General features: G+C 41.0%; 1 protein-coding gene across 11 annotated transcripts in view; it reads left to right on the top strand.

Moving 5' to 3' along the window:
* The first annotated feature begins 3,798 nt into the window (after window positions 1-3,798).
* Window positions 3,799-12,532, top strand: part of TRAPPC8 (trafficking protein particle complex subunit 8) — a 91,618-nt gene continuing 82,884 nt past the window's right edge. For 6 of the 11 annotated variants that reach the window (XM_067014273.1, XM_067014276.1, XM_059040260.2 and 3 more), the window contains exons 1-2: window positions 3,912-4,446; window positions 10,859-11,053. In XM_067014273.1, coding sequence (XP_066870374.1) covers window positions 4,290-4,446; window positions 10,859-11,053 — 352 coding nt within the window. In that variant the 5' untranslated portion in view covers window positions 3,912-4,289. Of the gene's footprint in view, window positions 4,447-10,858; window positions 11,054-12,532 lie in introns of all 11 variants that reach the window. The other 5 variants (XM_067014280.1, XM_067014281.1, XM_067014279.1 and 2 more) reach the window with 4 other exon arrangements.

The following is a 12,532-nucleotide window of genomic DNA, read 5'->3' on the forward strand; positions in this document are numbered from 1 at the left end:
GCATAGCATAAAAACCTTTGAGCTTACAAAACTTTTTTAAAAAGTGAAGTATAGTTGATTTTTAATAGTGTATTAGTTTCAGGTGTACAGCATACTAACTCAGGATTTTTGCAGATTATATTCCATTATAGGTTGTTACAAGATATTGGGTATAACTCCCTATGCTATACAGTAAATCCTTGTTGCTTATCTGTTTTATGCATAGTAGTTTGTACCTGTTAGTCCCATACCCTAATTTGTCCCGCCCTCTCTCTGATAGCCATGTTTGTTTTCTATGTCTGTGAGTCTGTTTCTGTTTTGTATATATATTCACATTTTTTAGATTTCACAGAAGCTTAAGAAATTTTTAATGTACAGATTTTCTCAGCATCCCCTGACCTCCAATGCTCTGATGTACAGGTAGGTATCTCCTATGTGAGATCCATGTACTCAGGAATCAGAACCGGTTTTTTATTGGCTTTTGAAGCCAATACTCAATAGCACCATCTACTGTTAACATAATGAAATTTAATAATAGTGGAAAGAATAATAGATTCTCATATCTTCATACTGGAATGAATACAAGAAATCTTCTAGTCCCAACTTCATAAGCTTACAGATAAAGAATGTGAGGTTCACAAAAGACAAGTAACTTGTTTAAAGTCACAGATTTCTTGCTGAAACTGTATTGCAAGCTATTGCAAGCTAAAATTTCTGTAGATGCTTTCAAAGCGAGGAAACAGATGGAAAAACAATGTATCCTAGTGATCAAGTCTCTAGGATTAAGAACCGAGCTGGTTCTGCTCCAGTGCTATCTTTGGCCAAGTTAATTAATCGCTCTGTGCTTCAGGCGCTACATCTGAAAATGGACAACACATGTGCTTCTCAGGGTTTGTGTGAGAAACAGAATATATATGTAGTAGACATATATGTAAAGTGCCATGCTTGATATATGGTGAATAATGGTGATATTATTTTTATTCACAAGTGGTGGAGTGGTTTTGAATTCAGTCTTCTTTGACTTCAGTGTCCGTATTCTTTTTTTTTTTTTTTTTTTTTGCGGTACGCAAGCCTCTCCCGTTGCGGAGCACAGGCTCGGGAAGCGCAGGCTCAGCGGCCATGGCTCACGGGCCCAGCCGCTCCGCGGCATGTGGGATCTTCCCGGATCGGGGCACGAACCCGCGTCCCCTGCATCAGCAGGCGGACTCTCAGCCACTGCGCCACCAGGAAAAACCCGGTGTCCGTATTCTTGACCACACCAGACATCAGAAGAGACTAGCAGTATCACACATGCAAAATAAAATAATCCATGAATGTTTGATAACACAGTATTTCAAAATTGGCATAGCATACATTTTATGGGATTCTTTGATTTTGGGGAGAGTAGGAAGCTGGGTCTCATCTTCAATACTTGGAAAAGAGGTCCTTAGTTGCTTGTATTACTATTTTGTCCAGCAAGCTTCCTCTCTTTTAGTGATAGACCCTGTCTGCTTGGCCTTGAGGGTGGGCACATGGTCAAGGCCTGGCCAACCATAACACTTCATGTTTCCTGGACAGAGTAAATGGTTCAGAGGACAAGTGATGCAAAAAGGGTCAATGTCCAGAGGAGTCAGAGAAATGAGAGACGTGTGATATCTTAGACCTTAGGCAAATATTGATACACCCTGCAAGGTACCTCATTCCTAATAAAGCGGGGTGGAGACCATTGACTGTCATCTCATATTCATTCTCCTCTTCATCTAGCAACAGAACCCTCAAGCCTACGTTTTCCAGTCTCCTTTAGACACACTGGGGCCAGTGGGATGTGAGTGAAATTGCTGAATGCCATTTCTACAATTTGATCTGAAACCATCAGTCATGTACGTTTCCATTCTCTTTTCCCCATTCATGTAGGCTGAAAAGTAAATGTGGCAGTGACTCAGCTTTAATCTTTAGGGGAAGACAATACCTTAGAAGTTGAACATGTTAGATAGTTTAGGATAAACTACGAGAGAAATAGTTTTTTACAGTGCTGTCACTCACTGGAAACAGCGCGTGCATGTGGTGTTAGATCGTAAAGGCAATGCATAAGACGAAAATCCATTTAGGCATAGTCATAAAAAGGAAGAATGTACTGCTTTATGCTACGATATGGATGAACCTTGAACGTTATGCTAAGTGAAAGAAATCAGACACAGAAGGCCATATATTGTAGGATTCCATTTACATGAAATGTCCAGAATAAGTAAATCCATAGAGACAGAAAGTAGATTAGTGATTGCCAGGGGCTAGAGGGGGTGTTGCGGTGGAGAGTGACTGCTAGGGGGCACCAGGCTTCTTTCTGGGGTGATGAAAATGTTCTGGAATTAGCAGTAATGATTGTGCAACTTTCTGAATACAGTAAAAACCACTGAACTGTACACTTTAAAGGAGTGAATTTTATGGTATGTGAATTATATCTCCAAAAATCCATTTAGGCTAAATTACCCTTGAAAGTCCTTCTCACAGAGCCCAATACAGCTAGTTTTACCTTCAATGTAAAAAATAAATTGCCTTTTTAACTTTGAGTTGAGTACTAAAATAGTATGCTTGCATTAAGGAGTCCTGTTACCAAAAAATATATCTTATAACTTGAGTCACACTCTGTTGTGTGAGATTCTTACATTATAAAGGGTAAGGGATATATTAGAAGTATTCAAAAGGGAATATGTATACCCCTGGGGATAAAAGAAGACTTTCCAAGAGGTCCTCAGGCACAGATAGTTTTAAGGAAATGAATTTCCAGATCCTCGACTCGCAAGTGTTATCTTTTCTAGATTGATCTGTGGCTAAGCTGTCATATCATTATGTCCTATTGTCCTTTCCTACCTCCCATTTTTCAATTTATAGGAGAAAGGCATACTCACCTGTAATAAATTCTTACCAGGGTAGAAACTTCAGGGTGCCAATCTGACAATTTGAGATACTCTTGTTTGGGGAAGCCTCCTTTAAATCAAGGACCATAAAGCCATGATGTTGGCTTTATGGGTGTTGCATTTTTCCTTGTCTTATATCTTTGGCATTTAATTCAGAAGGAGTCCAATCAGCTGAATAATATTATAGTAAAATTCCTTTCATTCACTTCTACATATTTAGAGGAAAAATCTATAAAAATGAAAGCTAGGAATAGAAGTTCAGGCCTCTATTCGGCACATAATTACTGGATTCCCACACCTCCATCACTATAAAGTAAATACTCTAGCAGAGTGTAAAAAGAAGGCGGCAGCGTATGAACGGGTCGGAGGTTGGAAGGCACAGCCTTTCCCTAAGACCAACAAAAACGCAGTAGTTTCTCTTACACTCGGGTTAACTGCAGCGCCCACAACGGCACACATTTCTGCTCACTGGTTGAGTCCACACGCGTGGCAGTCCTTTCTAAAAGCTTTCTTAAAGCATGGCTGTGAGTAAATGATACGTGGCCTGTTTAGGCCGGCTCCAGCGAAACATCCAAACACCCGGCGGGCAGCAAGCTCTCTCCGCTGAGCGGGTGCCCCTCTAGTCGCTCCACCAGGAGCGTGAGAAGGGCGGGACGAGCGGGCAGGAAGCAGCTCGAACAGCTACATGGTTTGCCCACCGTTTCCCAGGAGGGCCGAATGGGCGTGGAAGACGAACGAGTGCCTCCACCACTGTGACAGCACAGACCACGAGCGTCGGCCTACAACCCCCTACGTCACACCTCACTGGGCTTTGCCAAGGATTTGCGCGAGAACCAGGCCAAACCCCGCGTGCCTCCGCGCCTGACTCCGCCCACAGAGCTCGTAGCCCCGCCCAAGCCCCGCACAGTAGGGGGCCCACCCATCGCACTTCCGGCACCAGCCTCCGGACCGGCCTCCTTCGCTTTTTACTTCCCTCTCTCCGGCTTTCTTCCTCCGCCCCCATCGTCTTTAACACTGTCACGTGAGGGGCGAGCGCGGGGGCTGCTGGGATAAGTACGCCGGTGGGTCAGGGTTCGGCCTCAATATGGCGGTTCCTGTCGGGCGGCTACGAACGCTTTGCCGTCGGGAGGATTAACTGGCGATTGTTGGCGTCTCCACCTATCAGGGTGGAATGCAAGGACGCCGGGGCAAGCGCTGAGAAGCGGCGGTGACGGAGAGGGGTCGGTGGCGGGTGCCCCGGGAGCCGAGGCGGAGGCGTCTGTTCTGTTGGTCTCAAGGCTTCAGTGTCGGGCCCCGCCCGGCCGAGCCGGGCCGGGCCAGGCCGGCGGGCGGCGGCAGTAGCTGCTGCAGCCGCAGGAACAGCCTCTGAGAGTGGGCCGGAGGGCGGGCGCCGCTGCTTCTGCCTCTGCCGCGGTAATGGCCCAGTGTGTACAATCAGTGCAGGAGCTCATCCCGGACTCCTTCGTCCCCTGTGTCGCCGCGCTGTGTAGCGACGAAGCCGAGCGGCTCACTCGTCTCAATCACCTTAGCTTCGCGGAGTTGCTTAAGCCCTTCTCTCGCCTCACTTCTGAGGGTATGTGGTCTCCCCTTTTCACTGAGCTCCCACAAAGCTGGGGCCGGGAGAGGGACGTTGGGGGCGGGCAGGGGAAGAGAAGGGCGGTGTTTACATCCCGGAACCGGTATAGTGGCGTTGGGCTGGGGCCCCACGGTGTCTCCGGTGGTTGCAGGAGGAGGGCCCTTGAGGTGGTCAAGACATCATGGTCCTAAACTCCAGTTTTTCCAGGCACTTCCCCGACAAGCCAGACTGTTAGGTAATTTAAAATGTGAGCCTCAGAGAAGGGCATTGAGACTGTTCTCAGCCGCCACAGGGAGGGAATTAGGAAGTTGCAAGGGAGGGCAGGGTAAGAAGATGCTCCGTGTTAGACCGATGAGGTCTTAGGGTGGAGACGACGAATCATTTTTCCCTGGGAGTTAAACCGGGCTTTCAAAGTTGTCTTGAGTATTATATTCTTTAGCAGGTGCATCCCCTTCAAGCGTTCTGTTCAGTTATTTTACTTTTTTCTTTTGAGGATTCAAACATTTACTTAGGTATCCATTGTTTTACTTGATCTCTCAAGAAAATAAAAAGAATTGTAAAATTAATGAAACTTGCAGCAGCCTTTTTTTGCCTAATGGGCGAGGAAGTAAGGATAAGTTGTAGTTAATTTAATCGAGATAGTTGGAGTTATGATTTATAGGGATGGAAAAGTCCTGAATTTTTTTTTTTCAGTTAAAAGTTTAATCAACGGGAGAAATATCTTTTTTAGAAGAGCTGCCTGTTTTCTCCAGCTTTAGATTCTTTATTAGGGAAAAGTAAGTGTAATAGTCAAGTGTGGTTTAACCAATATCTTTACCTGTACTTTGCAAACAGAACATAGCAAAGTATAGGTAAAGTTCTGTGTTAAGAACTTTAAAATAAAAAGGTTCTATAATAAAGCTGTGTCAAGCCAACGACCATGATGTTTATTTAGTTATGACTTCACACAAAAAAATGCTGTGCCATAAATTTATTTATTTACATGCCACACGTGTGTATTCTTTGGGAGAATATCTCCATTATAAGCTTGCTTTTGTATTATTTTTTAAAAATAAATTTATTTATTTTTGGTTGTGTTGGGTCTTCGTTGCTGTGCGCGGGCTTTCTCTCTTTGTTGCGGTGCGCGGGCTTTTCATTGCGGTGGCTTCTCTTGTAGAGCACGGGCTCTAGGCGTGCGGGCTTCAGTAGTTGTGGCTCGTGGGTTCGGTAGTTGTGGCTCACGGGCTCTAGAGCGCAGGCTCAGTGGTTGTGGCGCACGGACTTAGTTGCTCCGTGGCATGTGGGATCTTCCCGAGCCGGGGCTTGAACCCGTGTCCCCTGCATTGGCAGGCGGATTCTTAACCACTGTGCCACCAGGGAAGCCCTCACTTTTGTATTTAAAGGAGAGAGAGAGAGCTATCCAAAAAAACAAAGATTGGGAACTCTTGGATTTTCTTCAGCATGTACTTTAGCCATCCATCTCATCTCCATTATTGTCCTAAGTCAATAAAAACAACAAAGCGCGCTACATTCTTGAATTATGAAAAGACAAAACGGTGCGTTTGACTTTGAGCTGTGTGCTATTTCCTGCTTTGTTAATAATAATAATGCTATCACCTATACCTACTTACGTAGCATTTCTCTTTGAGTTCTCCTTGAGTCCTATGAGGTAGATACCGTTAATATCATTTTAAATTTGAGGACGTTGAGACCCAGAGATGTTAACTTGTCCAGTCTTACAGGTGGGAAAGATTTAAAAACAGGCAATGTCATTCAAGACAAGGTGTTCTTAATCAAGTCATCTTATCTGCTGGTAATATTTAGAATCACCTATTCACACAAGGGAGCGGTGCTGCCCAGTAGGAACATAATGTGAGTCACATGTATAACTTTAAGTTATTTAGTAGTCACATTTAAAAAGGTGAAAAGAGTTTAAGTAATATCTTATTTAACCCAGTATTTCAAAAATGTTGCCATTTCAACATGTAATAAATATACAAAAATCTTAATGAGATTTTGCATATTTTTTTATTGCTAAGTCTTTGAAACTTGGTGTGCATTTTACACTTATATTACATTATGTTTCAAGTGCTCAGTAGACACATATGGCAGGTGCCTCCTGTGTTGGACAGTGCAGTGAATAGAGGCTGAAATCAGTACCCTGCTTTCCTTGTGTAGACTGCAAAAGATTTAGGGAAGGAGTATAATGAGTTGGACTTTAATAGGTAGACAGTTGGTGGAAAAGAAGAGGGTGGGCATTCCCTGTCAAGGACAGGGATGAGGTTAGAATGGTATGGGCAAAGGTATAAATTATGATTGAGTGGTTTGGGGGAACAGTGGGAAAAGTCCCTGTTGAGTACAGGGTAGTAAGGGAAAATGCCTAGGTAAGGAAGGATCTTGAATTCTAGGAAAGGAATTTTTGATTTCATATCTAATGGTAAATATGTTTAATTCACAGATTTCTTAAGCAAGGGTATGGAGTTTTGGGGGAGTTGGTGTGGTTTATAAGCAATTGAGGTTTTTTGTTTTGTTTTTTTTAATACAGTAAAGTTTTGTGTGCTACGTAAAAACAAAAGATATCATTATTTTATTTTTCAAAATATGTTCTGTAGTACACCAGTTGTATGTTTCCTGGAAAAATTTTGTGGTCAAATAAGTTTGCTTAATTTAGCACATGTTTGGGAGAATTAGTGTCATTCAGCATATGGAGAGTTCTGGGAACACCTGCTCTAAAGAGACCTTTTAAAAACGTAATCCAGTATTTCCCAAATTTATTTGAACATGGAGTTGATTTTTCAGACAACCATCTTGAGTAACCAGTAATCCATGGGCAGCACATACTGGGGAATGTTGCTTCATAGTACAGTATTCAAGAAACTTTATGGTAGTCTATAAAAATAAGGTAATGGTAGAGCTGAATTTCACCCTGAAATTGAGATGTTATATGATACATAACATCACCTTTTGTGACATTATAATCTTAATGAAGCCTTAATATAATTATTTAATTCTGAACCTTTGGATTTTTTTGTGTGTGATTTAAGAGCATTTCTCAATCATTCTTAGCTTTTGCCTTTCTCTTTATTAAGTTGGTTTTGTGCTACTCCAGTGTATTACTTATCTATTGTTGTGTAACAAATTACCCCAAAACTTAGCACCTTAAAACAAAAGCATTATCTCTCAGTTTCTCAGGAATCTGGGAGTGGCTTAGCTGGACAGTTCTCTCTTGAGGTTACAGTGGAGCTGTTAGCAGGGCCTATGGTCATCTAGGGTTGGAGGATCAAGCTCACTTATATTGTTGTTCGCAAGTCTCACTTCCTCACTGGATGCTGGCCTGAGACCTCAGTTCTCTGCCACGTGGGCTTCTCCATAGGTTCCCTGAGTGTCCCCATGACATAGTAGTTAGCTTATCCCGGAGAGAGTGATCAGAACCCAAGATGGAAGCTGAACCGTTTTTTAAAAATATAAATAAATGAATAAATTTATTTATTTATTTATTTATTTTTGGCTGCGTTGGGTCTTCGTTGCTGCACGTGGGCTTTCTTTAGTTGGGTCGAGCAGGGGCTACTCTTCGTTGCATTGCATGGGCTTCCCATTGTGGTGGCTTCTCGTTGTGGAGCACAGGCTCTAGGCATGTGGGTTTCAGTAGTTGTGGCACACAGGCTCAGTAGTTGTGGTACATGGGCTCAGTAGTTGTGGCTTGCAGGCTCTAGAGCGCAGACTCTGTAGTTGTAGCACATGGGCTTAGTTGCTCTGCGGCATGTGGGATCCTCCCGGACCAGGGCTTGAACCTGTGTCCCCTGTACTGGCAGGCAGATTCTTAACCACTGTGCCACCAGGGGAGCTCTGAACTCTTATAACCTTATGTCAGAAGTAGTATACCATTGTTTTTGCTGTGTTCCATTGGTCACACATACCAGTCCTGGGATGTGGGAGAGGACTCCACCAGAGTATATACCAGGAAATATTGGGATCATTAGGTGCCATTTCAGAGTCTGGCTGAAACACATAATAACTCATTTCTGGATTGTTAGTAAGATTACCCAATAACTAATAACGTAATAACTGGTTAACCCATTCTGAATATAGAGCACAACTAGAATAACCTTTTTGTGTTAACACTTATGAATACTAGAGTCAATTTAAAATTTCGAAAGAGGTTTAATACACACATGGCTACTTACGTTATTTGACAATTATGGATCAACCCTTCAAGGAAACTACTTGTACAGTACGTTCTAAAAATATCAGAAATGGACCATAGTATTTTTGTGTATTTTGGTCTCTCTTTCATAGTTAGACCAGCTGAGAAGTTTTGTTAGGGAGAGAGGCCTGCATACGTTTATTTAAATAATTTAGAAAACAAACAATTACAGACAAATGCAGAGAATACAAGAAATAATCCAGGTCCTCATTACCTAGAGCCAATGAATCTTGTCATGTTTGCTTTGTATCTTTTCCTTTCCTTTAAAAAGAAACATTATAGATAGAGTTGAATTCACCTTTTTACCCTTCCTCAGTCCCGTTTCTTTCCTTCTTTCATCATAGGTAATCATTATAATGGAATTTGTGTGTATACTTTCTTTTTTTTTTAAACATCTTTATTGGAGTATAACTGTTTTACAATAGTGTGTTAGTTTTTCCTTTACAACAAAGTGAATCAGTTATACATATACATATGTTCCCATATCTCTTCCCTCTTGCATCACCCTCTCTCCCACCCTCCCTATGTGTGTATACTTTCTGTACATATATTTAGTTTTGCAATACAAGTACACATATTCATGCCACATGTAGTATTTTAAAAAGATTTTTGTCTTGTGTTTTTTAATTAAAGATTTAGAAGTCAACAGAACACAAAGGAAATTTAGGAAGACAGTTTTTAACAGATGTAACTTACTTCAAATGTAGGCGGGCTTGGGCTTAAAAGTTTGGTATAAAGCATTTTCCATTGGGGAAAATAATGTCAGTTTTTAATGGGTAGGTACGCAAAGTCAGTTTTCCAAAAAGTGCCTTGTATTTGTGTGTGATCCATGATGTACTTGAAATAGAGTATGTTGTACATGCTGCCTCCATCTTAACTATACAGTCATGTGTCAGGCTTGTGCTGAGTGCTTTACACTTACTATGTCTTCTAAGAATAGCTCACCTAAATCCTTCAAATAACCTTGTGAAGTACGTTACTTTCTTTATATGTTATAGATGAAGAAATTGAGCATGGGAAAGTTTAAAAGTTGTTTAGGGTAACCCAGTTAATAAGTGGTGGGTTGGAATTTCAAATAAAGTCTGACTCCAAAAGTTGGGTCCGTAATCAATACAGTGGACTGCTTCTAATAGTACCATGGTAACTAATCATCTTGTCTGATTATATTTATGAGAAAAAATATGCTCACATTTCCTTCTGTGCACCGTGGACACTGTCTTGCTACAGTCGCCTGAGAACCTTTTCCTTGGCCTTGAAGCCCTGAACCACTGGTTGTAAATCCCATAGTTTGAGCCAAGGCAGAGAGGAGGCAGGAGGTATTGGGTTAGGAGAAGGGATCTGGGCATTTTTTTTTTTTTTCTTTCTTTCTTTTTCATAGACTTTATTTGTTAGAGCAGTTTTAGGTTCACAGCAAGACTGAACAGAAAATACAGAGAGTACTCATATACCTCCTGTTCCAACACACACACAGCCTCCCCCCACTGTCAACATCCTGCACCAGAGCGGCATTGATTTTTATGATACTAGAATAGGGGCTGAGAATGCAGGCATCACTATCGGAGAAGCAGAGGAAGCCTGCATGCAGCATTTAATTCCCTGTCTTCCCTTTTACTATTTTCGTTTTGTTTTTTTTTTTTTTTTTTTTTTTTGCGGTATGCGGGCCTCTCACTGTTGTGGCCTCTCCCATCGCGGAGCACAGGCTCCGGACGCGCAGGCTCAGCGGCCATGGCTCACGGGCCCAGCTGCTCCGCGGCACGTGGGATCTTCCCGGACCAGGGCACGAACCCGTGTCCCCTGCATCGGCAGGCGGATTCTCAACCACTGCGCCACCAGGGAAGCCCCCCTTTTACTATTTTCGGTGTTGATACCATAGACCTCACACTGCCGTGGACCAGCCTTAGGGTGAGGTGAGAATTAGACATTTGGTATGGATGGCAGTTGGTCCCTGGCAACTCCAACATAAGAGGAAGGAAAGAACCTAGAGTAGAGTAGTTGTGAGCAGTAACATTGTGGGAGAGGAAGGTTAGACTGTTTAGCTAGCCCTTTTGGTGATAATGGAATGTTGTAAGTCAGTTGTATTCTTGAAGACTGTTCCAGTTGGAATTTCTGGTTTCCAAATTGAGCATCTTCTATAAAGCATTAACTCAGTTTATTGTTGTTGTAATAGTTGGCCTGTTATGTTTTGTATAGAAATAATTTCAAGTTTTTTTATTTTTTCTTTTTAAGTTCATATGAGAGATCCCAATAATCAACTTCACATAATCAAAAACTTGAAGATAGCAGTAAGCAACATTATCACCCAGCCACCTCAGCCTGGAGCCATTCGGAAGCTTTTGAATGATGTTGTTTCTGGCAGTCAGCCTGCAGAAGGATTAGTAGCAAATGTGATTACAGCAGGAGATTACGACCTCAACATCAGTGGTATGTAATAAGGTTTATTATTATTTTTTAAATGACGTTTTCTTTTTATTAGAAAAGGTAATTCTATAACTTGGAGTCATTCAACACTTAAGTGTTTGCTGAGTGCTAGAGCCTGGAAATACAATGTTGAAAAAAAAAGTCCTTGCTTTTAAGGAGGTTACAGTCAAGTAAGCAGGCAGCCATTCAAATAACTATGAATTATGTGATTTCACTTTACTTTTTCATAATGAAAATGTTTTTTTGTAGTTCTAATTGTAAAGTTAATACAAGCTCCTTGAGGGCAGGAACTTTGGCTCTTTATTTTATTCCTAGTATCTAAAGTAATGCCTAGATCATAAGCATAATAAATATTTCTTGAATGAAAGAATTAACAGTAGATAAAAAACAACTATTCTTTTGTGACATTAAGTAATATTATGATTACATAAAAATCATTAAGTTTATTATATTTTTTATCTTGCTTAGTGCTAAGTGGAGGAAATGTTTATAATATATAAATAAATATTTGATCTTAATCTGATTTGAATGGTAAATGTTTTCATAATAGGATTGGTAGGTAAAAGTATGTAATACTATGTAAAGTGAGTTAGTGGTTGGTATGACTCTTTTCCAGTATGAAAAAGACTTAATGGAGAGACATGGGATAGATATTTATAGGGGAAAGATTAAAAGTACGTCATCTGGGAGTTCCCTGGCGGTCCAGTGGTTAGGGTACTGTGCTTCCACTGCAGGGGAGCACGGGTTCAATCTAAGATCCTGCATGCTGCATAGTGCAGCAAAAAAAAAAAAAAGAAGTAGTACATCATCTAATTAGGATATTTTAGCAGCCTAATAAAATAATCTTCGTAGATCAGTATAACTCATAATCTATTACTTTAACACCTCCTAATTGCATATTTAAAGATTTTCCCAAACGTACAAAGAGAAATTAAGTGGCATGTCTTAAATCCTGAAGTTAGTTGGTTGCACTTGTATAGTTAGAAATATTTGTAGATTTATTTTGTTTAAATGTTTATAATTTTTCTTCTTTCTGTGTCATTTTAATTCTAGCAAGGCAAGTTACCTTAGTAAGACTAAGTTTAGAAGATTATGGTTATCTTTGTAAATCAAAAGAATCCATTTTCAGGATACATATTTTAAGCAGTTCCTGGCATAACATGTTTTCAACATGAGGCAAAATTTGCAGATTTCTGGGAGAAAGCAGTGGGATTTGAACTATTTCTGTCATCAATGGAAAATTCATGTTGAGATGTGAAGGGCAATGAATCACGGGCCAGAGTTATCCGGTAGTTAATTGGATAACTTGAATAAGTCACTTATGCAGAATCAGTTTTATTCTCTGAAAACAGGAGGAATTGGCTAGATTACTTCTTAAGGCCTCTTCTAGACCTTTAATCCTGTGATTCTATTTCATAAGGACTTTAACATTTTTATTATACATGAAACAAATACTTATTGATTTCCTACTGTATGCTTTGC

Source organism: Kogia breviceps, chromosome 15 (assembly GCF_026419965.1).
Source record: "Kogia breviceps isolate mKogBre1 chromosome 15, mKogBre1 haplotype 1, whole genome shotgun sequence".
Classification (NCBI taxonomy): domain Eukaryota; kingdom Metazoa; phylum Chordata; class Mammalia; order Artiodactyla; family Physeteridae; genus Kogia; species Kogia breviceps.